Below are 23,506 nucleotides of genomic sequence, written 5' to 3'. Positions count from 1 at the left end.
GACATGGGGAGAAGTAGGTTTGAGGGCAATGCTGGAATGCTCTTTTGCAGGTGCTGGTGTGTGGTACCCCCAGGTGCCCAGGTTGGACCCAACTGTCCATCACTGAGATTCCAGACCTAGGGGTTAGAGGGCCAGTGGTGGACAGAACAAGGGGAGGGCATGAGATTAGAGGATTAAGCAACCAAATGCATTAGGACACAATTAGAGGGAGGCATGAGGTGGATCAGACCATCAGGGACCCCTGAGGGTTGGCCATGGGCCCCGGGAGAATGATGTTAGGAGGACCCAAAGCTCCTTTCTGCAGCCTTTCCCTGTGCTGGGCTGAGGGGGGAAGAGGGACCTAATCCCCAGGGCCAATTATTCCAAGACATGGAGCGCAATTTTCCCCTTCCACCTCCACCCTACACTTTACTCACGTGTCGGGCCCACATGGGTAAGAAGGGGTGTTCTCAAAGCTGGAATTAGAGAGCTGAAATTCTAGACACAAATGACACATAACATAGTGAGGAGTGCAGGCATGCAACCAGGTTGCTTCTGGGTAAATCCCAGCTTGGCCAGCTGTGTGACCTGAGGCAAGTGATCTAATGTCTCTGTCCCCCAGTTTCCCTACCAGTAAACTGAGGAGGGCAATAGGATCTCCTTCACAGGGCTGTTGTGAGGAAGCAGTAAGTTAATAGTACATCAAATATTCTTAGGACAAGGCCCAGCACATAGTAAGTGCTTAACAAATTGCGATGACTGCTACTATTACTATTATTACAATTGCCCGCCTCTGATCTGACAGTTTGTTTTTGGCTCCCTCATCTCCGCCAAAACTTTTCTTCCAGCAAACCCTACACTGATTCTCCAGGGAGTTAGGTGTCTTGGAGAAGAGAATCTGAATATGAGTATCAGGCTCTGAAGGGGTGCCGGCCCATTGCTTCTGCGCATCCAGCAGCTGGAGGGCTTTCCTCACCCTGAATGAGGCTTGAGCCTTTCCAGCCTGTTCGGAGGCCAGGCAAGCCACAGACATAGCGAGTGTGTTGTGCATGTGTGCATGTGCAGGTGTGCACGCACGTGTGGATGTGTGGGGCGGGGCAGCACCTCACTGGGAGGCAGCTGCGCGCTGAAGAGCCTGAAGCACGGCTCCGAAAGGCAGGAGCAAAACCAGAGCTGCTTCCTGACGCTGAAGTCAGGGGCTCACTCCTCCGGGAGCTTCTGCAGGCTCACCCTGTGGGAGCCTCCACGCTCCCTCCTGCCCTGGGAAGGCTCCGTAGTGGGACTGTCACCCATGAGGTGCAGTGCCACCGAGGGCCTGTAGGGGGCTCTAGAGCTCTTCCATTTCCCCTACTCGGGGCTGCGAGGGTAGCGGGCTTAAAACAATGGTTGTGTTTACCCAGGCTCTGTGACTGTGCTGCTCCGAGAGGCAAAAGCAGCTGGGGTTCGTTCATCCCCCCACTGGGGAGCCCCAGTCTCTCCATGTTTCCAGTTGGCTGTTTCAGGTGCAACCCCTTGTCCTCCCTAAACCACTTGATGCTCATTTGGGCGGTCTCCCCACCGCCCCCCACCCACCACCCCCCAGCCTCCTTGGAGGCTGTCTCCAAAGGGTCAGCCTCCTGCCCTTTGTGGGAAGGTAGCAAGAGACCTCAGCTTTTGGCCTCCCAGGTGCAGCAAGGGGAGCTTCCAGTTGCCAGGAGCTCAGGTTCTAGCGGTAGGCCCTTGACCTGCTCCTCATGCAAAGGCATGTTTCCAAAAGGACTCTGCTTACCCTGCTCTGCCCCCTAAAGCAAAATTCAGTAGCTCTGAGCTGCTATGTTAGGAGACCTCATTGGGCAGATTTACTTACCTGATTGCAATTGTATCAATATAGCTGGATGACAGAAAACAGTTGTACCGCTAACTTCTAAGGATGTGGCCAACCTAACAAGTTAGTGTGGGCAAAAAGTCATTTAAAAGACAATTTGAAAAACAGCTAAACACCTAATTGTTCTCTTGGACTTTGTCAAAAGCAGAAAAAATAAAGGAGATGTAGTTCTTAATCAGACCAACTTAAGAAAAACACCTATGATTGCATTGCCAGATTTGGCAAATATTGCACAGGGCCATAACCCTAAAAAATAATTTGTTGTTTATCTAAAGTCCAAATTTAACTGGGTGTCTTGTATTTTATTGGGCAACTCTACCTACAGGGTGGAAGATACAGAGATTCATTCAGAGAATAGTTCCTATTCATCATCCCAGGCCCACATCATAATTCCTCCTCTAATCTCCTTGTGTTACATATGGAAACCCAAGCCACATTGATCGCATTAAATGAAGTAATCAGTTCACGCACCCCAATCTCACTGCTGAGGAGGACTATCATTGTGAGGTTATGTCAAAGGAATGAAAAGTAACTTCCAAAAGATGACGTCAAAAAATTAGTGAGAGCCTGGAACCTTTAAGACACCCACTACTTGCCCAGCACTTGTGAATTACCTCTGTTTACTCCTCACAACAACCCTGGGAGGGAGATACCATTAATAGAAAGTAAAAAGAGAACCTACAAGTCTAATTTCTCTAGTTCTGGCAAAGGCATGTAAATTTCTGGTCAATTACTTTCCAGGCAAAGGAAGGGGAGGAAAACCAAGAAGACCCCCTGGCATTCATGGAGGGGCGTATTCCTAGGCAATGCCAGCAGTGTTGCTGTTTGGTTATGTGCCACTTACACAGGAAACTGTCTTAATTTCAATGAATTATCACAGGTTATGGGACTGTGGGAGAGAAGTGGGTGGGAAACCCATAATAGTCCTCAGCAAGTTGGCCTTACAACTGAGAAAGATGCGCTACACCTTGGGATAATAAACAGCTCATTTGCTGTGAAGAAAGGCACACACGCAAGCTACTCCGAACACTCGGTGACAATGACACGCAGATTCCAAATGTTCTCTGTAAGAAAAAACACCCTTTCTCCTAATCCTTCTTAAACTCAACAAGACTGATTGGTTTTTATTATTCATGAATTAATTTTTTACTCGGGGTCCAACAAGGGAATTGAAGCTGTAACGTTTCTCACCGATTGAGGGGAAAAGGCAGCTCTTGACCTGAGCGGCACAGCCAGACTCTTGCTGGGATTCCTTGGGGGTAGGATGTTTTGTTTGTTAAATCAGTTAATAATCAATTAATAACCCAAAGCCCAGAGCTTTGGGTCTGGTTTGTTTTGTTTAGGGAGAGAGAAAAAAAATTGAGTAAGGACACAAGTAAGAATATTAAAGTAAAAAAAAAAAAAAAAACCAGAGCCAGCCGCGGGACTCTGGTTTATTAGGCACTCCCTATTATATTAGGCTGGTGTATTAGGCTGTCTCCTTTTTCCAAGGCACACATACAAAAAAAAAAAAAAAAAGGAAAGGAAAGGGAGAGGACATAACAAAGGCAGCGCCTACTTCAAAAGTAATGCACAGATGAGCAGAGTGTGCAGATGAGTTGGTCCGGGTCTGGGAGTGAGCACGAGGAGTTACAAGAGGGGTCACAGGGATCCAGCGGGTCAGCTCCCTGGTGCCCTCCCTCTAATCTCTGCCTCCAGAGGGCAGGTCCAGGTGCCCAGAAGCAGGGAGAGACAGCCTCCAAGAAACTGAATGGCCAGGAAGGCGATCAAGGGTGGCGAGGTGACTCTGCCTCTTTCCACACAGTCCTTTTCCCATCTATTCACACACGCCAAGCCATAACCCCCCTTGTCCTCTGTGTGCCTTTGGTCTAAAACCTCTCCCGAGGTTGCCGCCAGAAGAACTGAGGAAGGTGGGGGGACCGAGAGGCAGAGCATGGCATGGACCTAGAAGCTCGTGGCAGTGGGGTCAGACCTGACACCGCATCCCTTACAAGAAACAGAAACAGTTCTCCCTCCCTAGTTCAAAGGCAACACACCCAGCATTTCTCAGGGGGGCCGTGTGCCTAACACCATATTCTCTTCTACCCGTCTGCTCATATTTCAGAGACCAGGCAGCTTTAACTCCTGAATGAATGTAGACGTGCAAACCTGAAGCCTTTGCATATTTTTGTTTGCAGCAAAACATTTATGTTAGGGGGAGGGGGGGACGGTGGGGGCAAGACACGGCAAGCCTCACCGGGTTACTATGAGAAAAACCCGTTATGAGAATTGCTGTGTGCTTTTGGGGAAGAAAAAGCTGCAAGCTGTTATTACCATTGTCATAATTATTGCAACCATCGCATTATTGCTATTATTTCTGTAAAAGCGGTGTTGTTTCTGGCAAAGCTTGTTAGCTTGACTGCTTAGGTAGACAATGTCAACACACCCAAGAGACAGATGACAAAGAGTGAGGCGAAAAGGAAGGGATAAATACCGCACTCTCCATGTGTGCTGAGGGGATGTTTCACCATCAAAAGGGAATGTTTTCTGCTGATCGATTACGGAGGCAAAAACAAAAGCATACGCCAGCTCATTCACTCTGCATCGCTAAGATACCAAACTCCAGCTCAAAGCGCTGGGCAGTGAGATGAGATGAGATGAGAGACAGAAAAATTGGTTTTGAATAAAGTTTAGAGCTTCCTGATACCCTCACCCACACCTCCAGTCCCTATCGCCTTGTTCTCAGGCAACAGACACCTCTACCCTGGGGGATCTTCGGGTGAACAGGGGGTCTGTGACCCTTCCTGCTGTCTCCCCCAAAACATGGGAGCAGGAGACATGTTAAGGGGTTAAGGTGGGTTAAGGGTATTGATGGCTGAATCAGAACAGGGTGGACAACAGGCATTCCGCTTTGGGACTCCCCCTGACTAATCAGGTTCAGCACCTCCAAACTGCAGGAACATACCCACACACTCCCTGTGTGCACACACGCAAGCGGACACACACATTCACGCAGGTAGACAGACGCACAGATCCTACACTCCTTCCTCCGAAACACATAAAAATCACAGAGGGATAAAAGGACAAGAGCAGACCAGAGCAAACTGGAATGAAAATAGAGGGGAAAAAGAATTAAAGACAAAGGAACATGTTACATGATAAGACATGAGAGAGATCATGCCCAAAACACGAGCTTTCGCATCCTCCACCCTGCCCCACAGCCCTGCATTTGTTCTTTGCCCTTCGGAAACCAAGAACACATGAAAAGACCTGCGAGGCTCACAATCCCCTTTCCAGGGATCTTTTTAAAACTACAAACCCCCCCAAAAAAATAAAAAAAATAAAAAAAATAAAACTACAAACCCAGTGAAAATACCTAAAACGCAAATCTAAATAAATATCACAAAATGTTAAAAAATTAACAAGAAAAAAATGATTTATGAATTCAAGTTAATTCAAGCAATTAAAAAAAAAGAAGAGCCAAGTCAAAAATTACACTTAGCACAGAAAAGTTGACTTCAATTGGGCACTTCATATTCGTGCAATTTTCAATGCAGTGTTTCAGTAAACACGGACAGCCAGGCGTGCAGCCTACCACTGCCGTCACTGGCACGAGAGGACCCTGATACAGTTTTAAATGAAAATTGATCACATTTGAAACCAGAAGATAAAAACAAAACCTTGTCGGAGTTTGTTTAACTGCCTTTTGACCTCTGGATGAAATGACATTGAAAGTAAAATAACATTATCCAGAAAACCATTCCCAGAAAAAAGGGCTCAATCCCAGGGATGCTGAATGACAATATTGAATAGAATATTTTAAAGTCCTAAGGAACAGAAGAGAGAAATTTAGAGAGAGAATGAGAGTGAGTGAGAGAGAGAGAGAGAGAGAGGAATTTCTTTGGGACTAAAATATGTATAGTTAAAAAGCACAGCAAAATGAGGATTAAAAAAAATGAATGGCTCTGACCCCCAGGAAAACTTGTTTGGGGTTTGTTTTTAACTCAAGCTCACAGAACTCTGAATTTAAGACATTTAGCCAATAGATTTTTTTCACCTTGTCCAATTCCATACTGAAAGTCCCATGTGCACACTAACGGTATGATTTTCCTCGATTTAGGAAAACATTTGATTCATTAGGCTATCAGCTCTTTGTGGCTATCTGCAGGAAGAGAAGGGGAAGTTGAGAACCTGGAACAGAACTGCCCAAATGCTCCTTTGAGTGTGGCCGTCTGTTATTCCAGAGAAGGACAGCACTGCCTTTCTACCCTCTCTGGAGTCTCCCCACCTCACCCGGGGCCAGAAAACTGAAGACAGGATCTTAAGAAAGAGTGAACTCCTCCAGCTGCAGGGACAGCCGGCCCTTGGGTCCTATGGAGTTGCCTTCCACTCCATGGAAAAACCCCAAGGCTTGGCAGCCCCCACTGGAATGTGGCCACAGCCTGACCTCAGCCCAGGCAAGGGGTACGGTGGCAGGCAGCAGGGACTGTGTTTCAAGAGCAGAGCCCCTTGCCCCCTGTTACTCCCATCTTCATGGGGAATTCCACCGTAACACACTCTTCCACATATGCACACAGTGGAAGCTCTTCTAGGAACGGACGCAGCCTTCGATATTTTGGGGTTCAGCGCTATCTTCTACAAGAGAAGCATTAACAGCAACAGGAAAGGGCCTGACACTCCTGTAAGCCATTGCTTATAAATAAAGGTGCAGTTAAGATCCTTTCTATTCTAATCCTGATCCGTACAGAAAGGTGATCTAGATGGGCAAGTACCAAAAAAGGCCGTGTGGCTCCCTGTCTCCCTACTGGTCTGGTTTTCCGATGTCTTTTGTCAGATGATGGGCTGGGGGTCTCTGGGCCAAACTAAAACCCGTGCCCTCACTTATGGCCTGGCTCCCCACATGGCCCGAGCAGGCCCGGCCGTGGCTGTCCAGTTCTGTGGAATGCCCAAGCAGAAACGGAGAGCCAGCAGGCGGTCACCTCTCCCCTGCCCACTGAGTGTCAGGAACACTGCTGAAAGTCACCACGTGTCCCCTCTGCAGCCCTGCTTCCTCCCACAAAGCCCCCAGAGCCACCGACCAGCGTGGACCCAAAGTCTTCTGAGCACATCTTGCTAGTATGGTCAGGAAAGTGAGGGAGAGAATGTTCCAGAGTGGCTCGCTATACAGGGTCATGCTTGTCACAAGAGGCAAGGATCACTTGCCCAGTGGCCTTGGGAGGAAATAACCCCGCAACTAGGGACCTTCCCCAGTCACTGCCTTGACTTCCCTTCTGAGGAAGGGGTCTGGCTCTGCCACCAGTTACCCAGGATGCTCTGCCATTATCAGTGAAAGGTCAGCGGCCCCACCAGAAGGAAGGGACAGGCTGGCCGGGTTAGGGTTAATCCACCCGGCCAGCCATCACAGGGGTCACCGTGATACGCAGAGAAGTTGAGCATCCCAGTCCCCCAGAGCTGGTCTGCTAATTACATTTGCAATTATAAACACCACAACCTCCCTGCACGGAGACCAGACCACACCAACCAATGGGGCCACCAGGATATAATCCCACCCCAGCCACGACAAGGGACACCAGCACCGACCACTGAAGCCTGTGGGCCCCTCCTCCGCAGAATGGCCAGGAATATGACAGCTCCCAGGAGGTATGAGGCCACAGGGACTGGGAAAGGGAAACTCACCGGAGCCGAAGCCCAGTCAGGGGTCATCAGCACTTGCTTTTACAAAGACATTTGATTATGCCTAGAAATCGGCAAATGGCGGGATGCAGGCTCAGATTCGTTGGGTCCCTGCCGGTCCCCAGGTTGCACCCTCGAGGGCATCCTGGCACAGTGTGTTGACTCTCCAGGCCCAGCCCCCTCGTTGGCCGCACACCCTCTAGGAATGAGAGTGGCTGCAGAGGACACCAGGGGTGGAATGCTCAAGCCGTGCCGGGGTCTCCCACAGGAACATTCAGTCAAGAGCCACCAGACCCCCAGACAAGCTCCCAGTGGAGCTGTGAGTTGTTCTGGCAGATTCCGTGCAGAACCTCCCTCCCCGCCCCCAACCCAGGTCCAGCTCTCTCACTTGGGGAGGGGGAGAGATGGACAGAGACCTATGCTGGCAGGTAGGTGTGGGAAGGTGACAGCTTGGGGGGTTCAGGTGTTCAGGGCTGGACATCGCTTGGAAGGAGTAGGTTATGGTCCAAGTGATGCTGTTCCTTCCCCTGAAGATCGAACCACAAATAATTTCAGTCATGTTAAGGAAGCCACTTCAGGCATCTGGGAAGACAAGTTCTAGAGAAGGGCACTGCAGGACTGCGTCAAAAGCGTCCTGTGTCTTGTGTAACTGCTTGACTGTCTTCTGAATTGTTTCCTGAATCGGCAGGTTCCCACAGCTAACTCCACGGCCCACCCCGACGCACACACCGTCTGGCTCTCCCTCACACACCCTGTCCTGTGGCCTGCCCGACTCCCGCAGATCTTTCCAGTGCCAAGGCTCCAAAGACACAAGGCATTTTGCAGAGGACCAAAGAGAAGGAGACAAACTTTTTCCATAAGTTTAGATTATCTTAAAAAATAAAAATTGGCCAAAGGTACAGTGATCAGGAACTCAAACACTCCAAAGTTACAAGGGCCCCCGGAGGGAGGACGGGAGGCACCCCAAGAAGGTAGGGGTGGACCACAAAACACGAAATCTCTATCACGGCCACCTCCCTGGCACCTCCCCAGAAGGTCCCCTCTGTCCCTCCTCTCGCAGCCTAAATGGAATATTTATTGATTATTCCCAATCAGGAGAATGAAAAGGTTCCTGTTTGGTGGGCCAAGGTGTTTCCTCATCTCTCTCTATCTTTTACGAAACATCTTTTCATAGTTCCTAATTATTGGTATAATAGAGGACTGTTTCTAACACGGAGTTGGGAACTAATAAGCTCCAAGAGGAAATTTCCAGTTGATGTCAGGATCTCACTGAGCTGGAAAGGGCCTTCCCTGGGACTGGGGCCCTCCACGCTGACCCGTTTCCTCCTAGCTCATTGCCTTGGGGCACGAACAAGTCCAGCCTCCCATCACCCCATCCTCTTCCGCGGCAGCCCACACCTCCAGAAGGGTGGCAGGCACATTAAAGGTTTATTTCCTAGAGCCCCTCCCTTGGAAAACCAAGACTAATGTCCTCATTCTGATTTATTTTTAAATGTACCATTAAAAATTAATTTCCCCTTTGTTTTTCTCTGGGTCACTGATTCTGAATTACCATGTGGCATTTCTTCCTACGTGTGAACCCACATATTTTTCCTTCAGGACAGCTTGTTCTTTGTTTCTTTAACCACAGCAAAGTGGTCATCGGACGGATGGACAGAGGGTAGGTGAGGCAGTCCCCCCCCAACCCCGCTCCCTTGGTTTTGCCGACGCCGAGAGGTCTCCAGCTGGTCGCGTCCCGGACACATTTGTACATAGGCACACACAGGCCAGCACACTCACTCCTACCCTGGCTGATTATATATGTACATAAAATATTGATTAGAAATGGTAATGGAGTCACCTACAGGATTGGCTACAGGAAAATGAAAATGAAGGAGAGAAAGGTATGAAGGTATGATGTATCTGTGTGGGGTGCGTGTGTGTGCGCGCGTGTGTGCACGCACGTGTGTTAATTTCTCACCTGGGATAGTGAGAATAACACTAAAGCATTAAAAAAAAATGTTCCCTGTGTGTTAGCAAGTGAGAAGAGGGCTAGAGAGTTCTTTCCGGCTGAGCTGTGGTCCCTGTGCTCTTGGCTTTTCTCAAGTCCAGGAATGTCAACTAAGCCACATGGGTGGAAACTGTGTGTAGAGAGCACAGGAACCCACTCATGTCTATGTTCCCCCAGAACAATCATCACCAAGGGTAATGGATGGTTCCTTCTCCTGTCCTTCCAACAAACCAAAGAATGCAGTCTCCCTGGTTTGGTACTTTGCTACCAAGGGCTCTAAAGCTACATGTCATGAAGCCCCCCCACGGTGGGGGGGCAGCGGTGGATAGGGGCTGAGGTCAGAAAGGCGCCTCCCCCACACTCCAGCCTCTGACCTCCACACACGCTCGTCCTGGAAATTCTGCACCCCTGCACCACAGCAGATGCAAACCCTCACCGGGAGGCGCACATCTCTGCACGGGACCAGCTCCCCAAAGCTGCTGCCGCCCAGCATGTCCTGCCCGGGCTTTTGAGAAATGGGATCTCATAGGGACGCTTAGTTCCTCTGAAGAGTTGGCGGGTATAATTCTGGCTTTTCCCGTGTCCCGTGGAGTGAGAAGTGAATTCTTTGCAAAGAAACCCGGGAGGCTAGAGAATTCAAAGCACTGTCAGACTTACTTCACGAATGATTTCCACTTCAGACCCTTCCCAGACACCCAGGACCTCGGCCCCATCATTCCCCTTTGGCTGCTTCCCTGACATTCCCTCTTTGCCCATATTTCTCCTCAAACTCAAGCCAGGGTTGCCGTCACCTCGATGGATTACCCAGCTGCTAAATCCTCCATCTCTCCTTGCTTTTCTGGTCAACATAATCCAAGGATGTACTTCCCCCATACGAATCTTCATATTTATTGGCTGTGACGCGAGCCAGGGACAAATACATAGATATCTCAAGCTCGGCTAAAGAAGTCACCTCTGAAGAGAGGGAGCCTAAATAATTTAAATATCCAATATTTGTGGTACTTGCTGTTATGTGAGAAAATGCCCCCACAAGCATCAAACACTGTTCCCAGCCCCATGCACCCACCCGCCCGGAGGCTTCGTTGGCCCCGCTCCGCTGCTTAGTTAGGAGGAGCACCGTGGGGCACTACCCCCATCCCCACCCCCACCCCCACCAGCCACAGCAGCTGGGGTCAGCGTAACCTTTAAAAGAGAGCGAAAAGGCACTTTTCAGGCTGATGGCAAGCTGAATTCATTATAATTAAAGATTCCCCTTATCGCCCATCCCAAGTCCTCTCCTCCTTCCGACACTCTGGCGGCGCCCAAAGGACCCTCTGCCCCGGGGAAATCCGAAAACTGTAACCAAAGAGGTCAGCGCGGAGGCTGGGGCGGTCTGGTCATCGACAGGAGCCGCTGCTGTGAAGTTGCCTCCGCGCTCGCGCGTGGTCCACCGGGGTGGAGGCGGTCTGTGCAGCCAGGAGGGGTTTAAGCACACTTGCTGGAACCCCACATTATCCAGAGCGTTTATTGCAGGGATGTCGTGGTTCCTTGGGGGGGCGGGGGGAGGTGGGGTACCAAATGAAAGGGTGGCGGAGCCAGCACTGACTTTGGTAGTTTAGTTTGCTTCAGGAAAAAGAATAAAAAAAAAAAAAGAGGAAGAAGAGCACGAAGTTAGGCAGGTCCGGGAGACCCGGAGTTCCCATTTTCTTACCCCTGCGAGCCTTCCGAGCGTCCCCTCCGCGCGCGCCGGCACACGGACGCGGGACCCCGGCCCCGAGCGCGGCGGCACGAGGGGAGCCGGCGGGGAGAGCGAGGCGGGTCCCCGAGCAGGTGCGGCGACGCGCGCGGGGGCCCTCGCCGGGGAAACCGCGGGGGGCGCGGGCAGGACCCCGGGGAGCCCGGGCTGGACACGCCGGTCGCGGGATCGGTTCTCCACTTTCCCCCGCGTGAGCGCCCAGCGCGCCGCCGGACCCCGCCACCCGCGGGGCCTGGGAGTCGAGGTCCCGCAGCTCCCGCCGCCGCCGCCGCCGCCGCCGCCGCCCACGCCGCTCGGACAACCCGGGGCTCCCGCGCCGCGAGCGCTACGGTGCCCCGGGGGGCGCGGACACCACCCCGCCAGCTCCGCCGCACGCAGCCTCCCCAAAGCCGCGAGCCAACTTTGCCTCCGCCCGCAGCCCCGCTCCGGCGGGCCCCACCCCCGGCGGCATGCGGGGGCCCCCGGCGGGGCGTGCGGAGCGCGCTGCGCCCCGGGCCGGGCCGTGCGCACCTCGGGGCGCCCCTCCGGGACCGCGGCGCCTGCAGTTCCCCAGCCCGCGCCGCCCGTTGGAGCTCGCCCCCGTCGCCCCGACCATCTTTGGTTTCCCAGCACGGAAATCGACATTCAAGTCCTAAGGACTCCCCCGAGGAGGCTTTCTCGGACGGGACGGGACGGGACATCCTTGGGACATCCTTGCGACATCCGCGCACCTGTGCCGGGCTGGCTCCTCCCTAGTCCACAGAAACTCAAATATTTTTCTCGCCGCGGGGGAAGAGCGGAGAGAAAGAGCGAATGGGAAGGCGCGGCTCTTACCCAAAAGTAAGGGTTTAGTAAAAGGGGGTGCGGGAAAAGTTAGTGGCGGGTTTACCCCCATCCCCATCCCCATCCCCACCCCCACCCCCACCGCGAGAAGGAAACCCAGGAAGCGTGCGGCCCCCTCTCCCTCCCTCCCCCGACGTCCCCCCCGAGCGCCCCCGGGATTCCTGCCACTTCCAAAATGCCTAGAAGGAGAACTGCGACACCCAGGACGGAGACAGCCGGACAGGCAAGAAGGGCAGACGGACCGACACCCCCGCCCCCCGGACCGCAAAACTGAGCACCTACTGGTTGTGGTAGCCGAGGGGGTCCGGGATGCAGAGTTCTGACACGTCCATCAGTCCCGTCTTAGCATTCCCAGTTGGTGGAGAACGGCGGCGGGGCAGTCGGGCGGAAGAGCGAGTGAAGGGCACGGGCGAGGTGCGAGCCCGGGCAGGGGCACCGGGCGCGGGAGAAGGCAGAGTGGGAGCAAGCGCCGTGGCGGGGCGCGAGGGCGGCAGGCGGCCGAGCCCGAGCTGCGCACAGCCCCGCGCTCCCACTCATGCACACGCGCGGGCGGGCACAGGGGACGCGACGCCGTGGAGGCGGCTCGGGCACCGCGACTTGGAGCCCACTAGCCCTACTGTAGCTTTAAGGCTGGGAGACTGATGTATGGTTTGGCTCCTATTGGCTATCTCTCAGGGGCTGGACTTAAAGTGACAGACTCGAGCAGGGGTGGGGGGAGGGGGGGGAGCCGGGGAGACTTCAATGGAACCAGACGCTCGGGCGAGGTCCCCACCTCCTGAGGAGTAAGAGGACTGAGCGGGAGAGCCACAAGGCCTGTCCTCTCGCCATGGAAGAAAAGAAAAAAATTGTCCAACTGGCTAGTGGGACTGGGGGGTTGACAGATGTGCTGTTTACATATTACCCCCACCTGCATCCTGTCCTTTAACCGGCAGGCCTAGCAAACTCACCTCTCAATCTCTCTCTCTCTCTCTCTCTCTCTCTCTCTCTCTGTCTCTCCCAGCCCTTTAGAATGGGTCTGTCTTGCAAATTAAAAAGGAGTCACATTCCTCCACTGTCACACCCGGTGGAGGCCAGGGCCTTGGGAATTCCCGGCCTCAAGCCCTGTGCTTGGTGCACAGAAGTGCAAAGGGTCAGAGCGGCAGGTGAGGCGTAGTCAGAGCAGGAGAGGCACAGATTCCCTTCCCACCGCATCACCTGGGCCAGTTGGTCCTGAACTGCGCTCCTACGGCTGGACGCAGGACGTGCATCCATAAAACTGCTCTCTAGATGTAGAAAATGACGCTCGTCATTGGCAACTCTCAGAAATGTACTGAGGACGCAGACGTGGGCAAATAAATCCCTGTCTGCTTAGGAAAATACAGTTGTGGTTAAAACAACCAACTTACCTGCCACATGAACTTGGAGGCCCCGCAACCAGACGCTTCAGCATACACACCTGAATCCCCAGCTACAAACACACCTGTGTCCCTGTCTGCTGCTGCCTCCAGGAACCTGAATGTGACGGGCTGCCACGGGTACCAAAACAAGCTGTAAGTTATGCCCCAGTCCTTCTTCTGGGGCTTTTCATCTTTTGAGATGTGCCAGCCCCAGAGATAATAATTTGATGGTTCAAATGAGTGTGGGGAGCAGATAGGTATAGAATTATTTAAAGGAGGGGGGTTGTGGCTGGGAGGCGGGATGCCCTCAGGAGAGACCACCACCTTATTCTCCTACATTCTACAGAAGACAATGAGCGGTAGGGGGGGGAAAGACATAATTTTATCATCAAAATAAGGTCTAAATGGAGTGTAACTGCAGGCAGTATTCAAGCATTTCAGGAATAAAAGCAGGGAGGCTGGTGAGAAAGCCCGGGAGGGGCCAGGCGCCCGGAGGGGCTGGGGCTTGGGCAGCAGGGCCACAGATGATACTTGACTTGGATAAATGCAAGCGCGTGCAGGCTGGGAAACGGAGCTGAGATTTTTCATATGTGCTGAAGTGGAGGAACGAACGCATGGGATTCTCCAGGCTCGGGGCTCAGGCAGGCATCTCACAGAGAGATGGATGAAGATGTCTGCTCTGTCAGCAGAACCCCCAGCAGCCCCGGATTTTTTTTTTTTTTAATCACATAGGTACTTGGTTGTATTAGAGACAGGGTGCGGAGACTCTTTCATTAACTGTGGCCTCTACACAACCACCGTGTCTTGCCAAGACCTCAGTGACTGCTTTCTCTGGATCCTGTCCAGCCTCCTGAAACCCCTTCTCCAAGCACACAGCACCCAAGTGTGCCTTTGTTGCAGTTGGGAAAGAGGCCCCCCAAGGGAAGGCCTTGCAGGACAGACGGCCGTGTGTCCCTCTGTGCCCCTCCTCAGCCCGTGCCATACTACTACCCTCAGTGTTTGTACCTGCTACCTAGAACTCGCTGCCTCCTGGCCAGCCCTGCTATTCAGGCGGGATTATATATGGATCCATATGAGAAACACCCACCCCCCACTAGATTATAAACCCTATGAGGGTAAGGGACCATGTCTCTTTTTGTTTCCCAGAGAATCCCCAGTGCTTAATGGTGTTGGGTACAGAGCAGCTGCTTGATAACTATTTTGTTGAATGAATAGAAGCGTGGCAATTTGGGGCGGCGTGGTAGGGCCTGCTGGGGGACAGGCTGGCCGCACCAGAAGGGGGTTAGGTTGTATGGGGTCCGTGGCTCCTTGCTCTGTGTGGGTGCACCATTTTTAACTAGAGACAGAACACACTTGATAGAACCTGAAAAGAAAGACAACTTCACAGCCCGGGTCAGTGGATTCAGAGCCGCTGGGGGCAAATGAGGGAAAATAGGAGGTTTTGTTGCTTTCAAAGCTAGGCTACCGCTCACACACAATCACTGCCCGCATCCAAGGCAGAAGGAGGAAAGTAACTGAGGGCTTCTCTCTGGGTATAGCTGACTGGGCCCCAGGGAGGGAATGAGGTCCTGAGACCTGCTTCCTTCTCCATAGGGCTTGTCCAGCTGCCTCACCGATAGCCTAGGGGCAGAGTTCTTTCTCTCTCCCTTCTTGGCAAGAGAGCGGGGTAGACCCAGCTGGAGGGGAGAAGAGGGCAGGCCAGCTAGGGGACCGGTGACCTGATCTAGCCTGGCAGGGCCAGCTTTTCCTGTGGTTCTCCAGGCAAACCCCATGGGGTCCCACATTGTTCATGGGACCAGTCTTTCTCCACTCTGTCCTCACCCAGCTCACAGAGGATGGGGTTCTTTCCCCCAAGCCAGAGGCTGGTCCCATGCCTCTACCTGGAGAGATGGCAGTGCCATCCGGAGTGCAAAAGACCCCACGATCTGTTCCTGACGTCTCTGTGTGATCTTACCAAGGTGTCTCTTCTCCAGAACACGAAGGTGGGGGTGGTGGGGTAGGGGTGGAGGTAGAATGAGTGGGTGAGGGGGACTTGGGTGCCTCCAACCCTGAAATTCATTCAACCAGTTATTTCGTAGTGGCACCGCTCACCCAGAGCAGGTGCCGTTTGTAATCCACCCTGAGCCCCAAGCTCTAAGCCACCCACCCCTTTACTATCTTGTGTCCCAATACTGGCACCCCCAGATAGGCATGCCAGCCAAGGGGAACTGGGACGAAAGGTATTAGACAAAGTAATTGTGAATGGTGTATGGGGACAGCAATCACTTTGTTCTTGCAACAAACTCCTTTAAATAGATATTTATTACATTTACAGAACCTTACAGCTGGGAGGGGCTTGGAGAATCACTGAGAACCATCATCGGACTTTACGAATAAGGAAACTTAGAAATTTCCCTGTGTGGAGAACTGACCTACACAAGGTCACCCAGTGAATAACTGGCAAGGTATCCTATCTTTGATGCCTGGATTTCTACTTATCAACTCCCAAACCTTTGTACACACGTCCCTTCACTTTCCCTCCCATTCCTCTCCCTCCCTTCACTTTCCCTCCCCATTCCTCCCTTCATATTCCTTGCTCTTTGCTAAGGAATATGAAGCCAAACAAGGACATTGCCATCGGCAACACCCTCCATACATACTTCCGCCTGATAGATGATGGGGACCAGGCTGCTGTGTCCCCACATGGTTTCCTGGGAGAAAAAGGAAGCACTGCTTGGTTGGTGGACACCAATTTCCTGACCTGCTGTCCCACCATGAGAAATGCTCCAGCTGGCAGATAAGTGGGAAAACATACCCAGACACAGCCTGGCCCACTCTGCTCCTCCAGGTACAAAAAACAACCAAGTGTGTCAAGGATAGCTGAACACGGATCCACACTGACCATCGGCTCTCTTCCACCCCAGTCTGGCTGAGTCCTTAAAATGGGCTGTCCTTGTGCCTATACCTGGACCTTGATAGCCACCGGAGTGGCCTTGCCATGATCTCCGCAGCTCTCCCCCCACCCCTCCCAGCAGCCCTTGCCACTGGCCTGGTGAAAATCTCCACCGTTAGCAGAACCTAGGCTTGGTGGTACCTTCCCCCTCTCGTGGCAGCCTCCCCTGACACCAGTCATTTCTACACACATAAGGCAGCAGCAAGCAGTGTCTCTCAGATTCTTGAAAGAATCTGAGCACCCCTCCCTGTGGTGTGTTGTCCTGTACCCACCATAAGCAGAGGCTTTCCCCATCTTTTAGGCGGGGTGACTTAGCAGGAGCTGGTGAGCTCAGCATGGGCCCCGGGAGAGTGGAGGACCTGATGGCTTCATTAGTAAAAGATAAGAACCAACAAGAATTTTTGAAGAGTGGGCCACAGACTCCTTAAGTGGAGTGAATGTAGGACACTGGTTGTTTGGTGATGCCACCCTAGTGCTTCACCTTCATATTCCCCGAACCCACACTTCCAGGCGAGATGATTGGGAAACACACAAGGCAGGTAGCCACGCCTTACCAATGGCCCGGGAAGGAGAAGATGTCTCCGTAGAAGTGTCTGAGTCACAATCCAAGCCTGTTTCCGATCCACCCCAGAGAAAGGGCTGGGGAAGGCGAGTCCAGGAAGTGCATCCATTGACCATCCACGGTGACTAAGGTGGGCCTGGCCTAGACCGCGAGCCTAACCTGTGCATCCCTGGGTACATCACTGATCAGGCCATTTCCACTGATCATGGACTCCTGGCCAGGGAAAATGTCCCCAGCCACATACCTCTTTGGGCCCCCTCTCTTCTCACATGCCTGGATTTGGGGTGTGGGGTTATATTCCTGAGTGGTGGTCAGCAGACCGTCAGCCCATTGGCTGGCACATGTCCCAAGGATCATAATTAACTGATAACGCTAATACAATGTGGGCTTGTGCTCCCATAATAGTCTCCTGCTGACAGATAAATGCTGCGGAAACATGATGGCTTTTCCTGAAGCTGTAATGGCCCATTATTGGGGCAAGAAGGCTCGTGTATATTAGCGCTGCCGCCATGACACCAAAGATAAAGTATGAAGGAGATGTCTTGGATGAGTAAATGCTTGGGTTTCCTCTCACCACCACCATCCATTTCATGATCAGAAATCCCTACCGGGGGTCTTGGAATTGCTTCCAGATATTTCGAAGCTCCCGTATTCATTTTTTTTCTCTAAGTCTCAAGATCCCATTCTCACCAACACAGCTGAATAGTATATTAAAGTTCTCTGCCTACCAAAAAGATTCCTTCTTCCCGCAGGTCCTATGTGAGATGGCAACTACAGCGAACAGGCAAGTTGGGGAGATGAGAAAGGTGAGATAGGTCTCTCCAAAGAAACAAAGATCTTTTTCCCTTCTGACTGGCAGGAGAATAGGAACACATCAGGAATGTGATAGCTTTGTCCTCTGCCAAATTTCTGGGGGGGGAAAGGAGGAGGAGGAGGAGTGGGGGGCAGACACAGAGAATATGCCTTGATAGTACCTGGGACCTAAGAGGCATTGAATAACTAGCTATTGATTGAATGAATGATCTAATTAAATATTTTCCATTACAGTGCATGTGGGGTTTTTACTTATAACAAAGAACTTTGACCTTATTTTCATCTGTGTCACATATTAATTTATCATCCAATTTCTTGTGACTTTTTCATCAATGTAAGTATACAACAGAATTGGTTTTGAATAGTCGAATCCACGGTTTGTTTCTAGGGTCCCATTGTTGGGAAAAAAAGACACCTTCTGTGGTTGTTGGTAGTTTTAACTGCAAAAACCTCCTGGTCAACACGGACCACAGAAAGAATGAACAGTTTGCTTTGCAACTCACAAATTATGCTTCCGCGCATATTTCTATTCTCAAGAATACTTTTCCTAGAGAAATCATAAGGTACGTGAAACTTTGGGAAAATGAATTCTAAAGTACCACACACATGTCAAGGGTTAGTATTAAGTGGGAACAAAGAAACATGTTGGCTAAGCTTGTCTCCCCAGCATTAACGACACCAGATTCAAAACTGAGAACATTCAAATGTGTTTTCATTTCCTAATGGCTCAATTAAGGTGGAGCTTCTGATTTCATTATTTTTTCAGAATAAAATGCATTTTATTTTTGCTCTAATAAAATGCTTTATGGAGAGAGGGGAAAAAACAGCAAATGCTTTTAGGTTTGAGGAAAAAAATCAAATGTACATGGTTTATAAACTGTAAAGTGCTCTCGCTGTATAAAACATGATTGAGATGATAGCTTTTACCTGTGTTCTTATATGGGAAAGTGCCGCCCAACCACTACCTTCACAAATGTATACCGTAATGAAACCAGTCCCATTGGTGAACTCTGAATGGCGTAATTACAAACGGGTCAGTAGCAATTCCCGATGAAGGCCCGAGCTCTGTAGCAGAACATTCGCTAACATCTTTATTCTTCATCAACAGTTGGGAATGTGAAGCTTCGGTAGAACTCCTGACTTAGGAGGGTTTGCCTTCCAGAGAAGGACAAGACAAGGCAAGAAGGGAAACTGCAGAAGAACCAAATTGAGTTTACAGGGGTGGGTAAAAGGCAGTCAACGATACAAGATTTAATATGGATAAACACCGGTAACACACTTGTCAGCAGTGACCCTAGAGTGAGCCGGCCCACAGGAGAGCTGGCGGGAGGGCAGCGATGCAGAGAGACATCTGGGGTCAGAACAGATAGCATATTAAGCATGGGCCTCCAGCTCAATGGCATGACAAACACTGCTTTGGGGTAATTCTACAAAACCCAGCCGAGCAAGGAGCAGCAATAATTCCTCTTTACTCTCCTTTACTAAAAGCACAAATGGAATTTTATGCTCAGCCTTCAGGGACTTGCTTCGAAGGCAGACTGGAAAGGTGATATGGAAAGGACTTGGAGAGGGCTGGAGAAGGTGTCAAAGGCCTCCCGCAGGTGTCTGAGCCCCGCACGAAGAGGGACAAGCTCGGGATGAGGAGGGATGGGTTTGCAGGGCAAAGGCTTGGGTCCAGACACCATCTCTCTCTCTCTCTCTCTCTCTCTCTTTCTGTAGGGACTGTCTCCATTTCCTCAACCACCTCCCTTTCTCTCTCTTGGTCAGCAGCCCACTCAGGCTGTTCCCCCTCTACTTCCAGTGCATGAAACCTGGCCCACTGAGGGGCCACCTAATGCACCCTAGAAGTACAGGGGGTAGCTCTCTGAATTCCTCAGTTTTTATGCTGTCTGCTGTTTCATGCTGTAATTTCTTTGTTTAAACCTTCTACAAAAGACAGGAGTGCCAAGAAACCCTCAAAGTCTCTCTGAGGCTGGGTAGGAAATGGCAGCCAGCATAGCAGCACACCATGCCACACTGCTTGGCATCAGCCTTCACCTCACTTCCTCCTTCTAGCTTCCCTGGGCTTGCGCCTTCCAAATGAAGTGTCAGCGTTTTAATGCTTGCCTCAGGCTCTGTTTTCTAGGGGACTGGGGCTCAGATAAAGACAGTCAGCAAATGGTTTAGGGTCACTGACGTTCTCTCAATTTAAACTATTTTATTATCTACTACCCCTTTCCTTGGTGAGAGGAGAGGGAGCATAACGAGCACAATGATCCCTGGATTGCTATGGCTCGTCTCTACATGAGTTACAGACCCTCCAGGTTACAAAGGCCCACATGGACTCTGTTCCACCCACCCACTCACCATCCACTTAGACATTATGCTTCTGATTCGGCTGCCAAAATGATCAGGTGAATGGTGTCATCTGGAGCTAACCAACCCTCCCCCTCCCCCACTCACCTTTCTTTCTTCTTCCATACTCAGGAGGCCCAGTACATATGACGCTCTCCCTTTCCCTGGTTTTCTTCATACTGAGCTCAGCTACTTGTCAGGTGACCATCCTCGCCCCTCATACACCTCCCCCAACTCTAAGGGACTTTTGGCTTCAAGCACCAGAAGAGTCCAATGGCTTCAGGTGGACGGGGTCTACAATCTCACACAGCAAAATTCCAGGGGCAGGTGGTTTCGCCTTTTTGGTCTGCCACCTTTGGCATATTGGCTTTTACCCTCGCCTCATTCCCTCACAGTGGAAGGATATTTCTTGGGGTGTCAGTATCCCTTTCTCATCTAACTGTGTCCAACTCCAGGAAGGGAGGGTGTGCATATGTGTGCTTATGTTGGGGGGAAAATATTGACCTTTATGACTTTTAAAAAATCTTGATGTCATTAGTTTGCTTTTCCCTTGGTGGTTTTGATTTGCTTTTAGCCCAGAGGAAAATCTCTCCTAAGAATTCCTCATCCCTAGGCCAGCCAACTTGGCCTCACATCTTCTTGGCCAGAATCCAGGCATGTGCTCACCCCAAACCCATCACTGTCAGAGAAGGAATGGATCACCATGATTGGTTTCAAATACATTCACTCCCTGAAGCTGAGGGGAGACTCACTTTTCCTGGCTACATTAGTATTCAGTGACAAACTAATCGAATCCACTTCTGTTAGAAGAGGCAGCAGGAATGGCTGTTGGGTTACCAACGTGGTAGACCAATGGCAACAGGCCACCTTGAATGCAAATAGTAAGAGGGTCATCATCTATAGAGATGTAAAAACAAGAGTAAAGCTGAGTAAAAGCTACTTTGTGTCATCACCTTACTCCAGCAAGTCAAAATAATGTCTGTGAAAAATTCTTCTCCCTGAGAAAATTTCTTGTTGGTCTGAGTTGTGATTGCTGTTGCATTTTAATAATATATGTAAATTCCAAATTAGCATATTTTCTTTACCTAGTTTTCAATACAAATTGTATTCCGTGTAGAAGTTACAAAGTCAGCCACACACACACTGACTTAGCTGTACTTGGCTACGGCAGCAGGTGGGTGGTCCTCAAGAGTAATTCCTAGTGGGGTTCACAATTGTTCACAGTCACAGAAAGTGCAAGGGTGTCTGAGTGTCTGTGGTGCTATGCCAATCCTGTTTTCGACGGGTGGATTTAAAAGAAATGATGACAGTGGCAGAGATTCTAAAGGCAGAGAAAGTTTAAAAAGAGGAGGGGGACACCTGGGTGCCTCAGTCAGTTAAGCATCCACCTTTGGCTCACGTCATGATCCCCCCACCCCAGCACGGCAGTCTCCCTACTCTGCAGGGAGTCTGCTTCTGCTGCTTCTCCTGCTTGTGCACTTTCTCTATCAAATAAATAAATAAATAAAAATCTTTAAAAAAAAAAAAAGACTGAGAAGTCACTTGAAGTGCTTCAGTCCTTTTCTTCTATGTGACCACTTGGAGTTTTCGTTTGCATTTAACATTTGAAGGCGTGTAAGGGAACTATGCGTTGTGATATTTGTTAGTTCAAGAATAGTCCTCACGTGACAAGTTTCACTGGGTTTGCATCATATCTTTGGTGTAGAACATCTTTGGTGTTCTATAGTGTTATGGTTTGTTTTTAAAGTTAACAAATCGGGAAAATAATGCTATTAGTTATTCCATGATTATACTAAGGATAATTTTGTTGCACAGAGAAGAGTGGGTCCAGGTGTCAAATATTCAAGGTCTGCCCACCATCCCTCCTTTTGTCTGATTGTTCCTTGTTTCAGCCCATCCCCTGCTGGGCTAGCCATCCTGAGAAACAGAAAAAGACCAAAGTCCACATTTCCTTAAGATAGTTTTAAGGGAACTCATATCCAAACAGATCAGTGACAACCATCCAGGAGCTCCCAAATCCCCTCAGCATCTTCACCATGCCCCCATCTACTTCATTCCTCTCCAGTTGAATAGTTCTGCCTTTTACCAAATCCCAGCAATGAAGACAGAAATTCTATTTCTTATTCATTATTCCCTGGTTGATGCCCTGTTTTGGTCCATCACTAGTATTGTAACATTTTAATTCTTTCCCTCTCTTTCATAGTTCATTGGAGAATGCCAACTCTACTAGGAGGCTCCAGGCTCAACGACCAGGAGTGAACAGGGCTATGGGGTTGGACAGGTACTGAGCACCCACTCTGTGCCAGGTGCTCAGCATTGGCCTGCCACCTTGCCCTCACATATGGCCATCGAGCCCACCTTACACCTGCGGTGCATATCATCCGTCTCATTTTATCTATTGAAGAGAAAAACTGAAGCTCTGAAAGTGTGAAAAGCCAGAAGACAATCTGAGATTAGAACCCAGTTCTGGCTCACCCCAAAACCTGTGCTGTCTGTCTATTCCATGTCACCTTCACAGCGTCCATACCAATGCTGCATCCTATGACAAAATAAGAAGCTTTCATAAGTCAGCCTGAGAACCAAGGTGCAGTGGGTAACTGGGAAAATAGTGCTTAGGTCCAATCAACTGATGGGTAAGAGGACTTTAGGAACACAGCCTCTGGGAAGTCACTAAAGGCCAACCTATCCCCATGTTTATATATTTAGCCAACACATGTTCATTCCTTTTTTTTTTTTTTTTTTAAGATTTTATTTATTTATTTATGAGAGACATAGAAAGGGAGAAAGGTAGAGACACAGGCAGGGGGAGAAGCAGGCTCTATGCAGGGGAGCCTGAAGTGGAACTCAATCCCAGAACTTCAGGATCACATTCCGGGCCGAAGACAGGCAGTAAACCGCTGAGCCACCCAGGGATCCCCACATGTTCATTCCTAATAGAGAAGTTCTGTCAAATCAGGATGGCTGTGCTCACAGTGCTGGAGGGAGAAAATGTGAGGAGTGTAACATTGGGGAAGAAACCAACTGATTTTACGGAATGATGCCAAGGGGTAAATTGTAACTTTCTATGACTCGGAGAAGGTGAAGGGCAGCCGGAAGAAGGAGGAGGTGACGAAAAGGAAGACCATCTACTGCCAAGCAAAATTTCCTCATTAGGGCCAATTTGCTTAGTTGGAGCAGATTCAAATGGGCAGCAATTTTGAAACTAGCTGGATGAGCTTCAATGATTTCTGCAGTCACACCCAAGAAATCTGAGGGTCCTCCCTGTAGGTGGGAGGTGAGGGAGCATAACGAGCTCCCATAACTTCCTATTAACTTTCTCCCTCTCTGCTCCTGGTGGTTTGAAGGCCTTGGTGAGATCGAAGAGTTGGTTTTGTTTCCCTGTTTCTTCCAACATCAACAAATGCACATTTCCTTTCATTCCTTGGATCCTAGCTAAACTAGCCATTC

At 50.4% G+C, this 23,506-nt stretch overlaps 1 protein-coding gene and 2 long non-coding RNA genes across 4 annotated transcripts in view; 2 read left to right on the top strand and 1 right to left on the bottom strand.

Moving 5' to 3' along the window:
• The window catches only part of ESRRB (estrogen related receptor beta), a 114,421-nt gene extending 97,224 nt beyond the window's left edge, over nt 1-17,197 (bottom strand). The window contains exon 1 of one of the 2 annotated variants that reach the window (XM_038545354.1): nt 16,905-17,197. Coding sequence is in view for 1 of the 2 variants with exons in the window: in XM_038545352.1 (XP_038401280.1) it covers nt 12,325-12,374 (50 nt within the window). In the remaining variant the exon portion in view is untranslated. Of the gene's footprint in view, nt 1-12,324; nt 12,531-16,904 lie in introns of those variants that run through there. The other variant, XM_038545352.1, reaches the window with a different exon arrangement.
• LOC119872906 lies at nt 12,991-17,719 on the top strand. The gene is made up of 3 exons (XR_005363567.1): nt 12,991-13,571; nt 15,733-15,862; nt 17,665-17,719. It is a non-coding gene; the product is annotated as an uncharacterized LOC119872906 (long non-coding RNA).
• Nucleotides 17,720-17,852: 133 nt separating this feature from the next.
• LOC119873005 lies at nt 17,853-22,868 on the top strand. Its single transcript, XR_005362902.1, has 3 exons — nt 17,853-18,288; nt 18,834-18,946; nt 22,263-22,868. It is a non-coding gene; the product is annotated as an uncharacterized LOC119873005 (long non-coding RNA).
• The last annotated feature ends 638 nt before the right edge of the window (nt 22,869-23,506 follow it).

Source organism: Canis lupus, chromosome 8, assembly GCF_011100685.1.
Source record: "Canis lupus familiaris isolate Mischka breed German Shepherd chromosome 8, alternate assembly UU_Cfam_GSD_1.0, whole genome shotgun sequence".
NCBI lineage: Eukaryota > Metazoa > Chordata > Mammalia > Carnivora > Canidae > Canis > Canis lupus.
The sequence above is the reverse complement of the archived record's forward strand: the minus strand, read 5'-3'. Positions and strand labels throughout refer to the sequence as shown.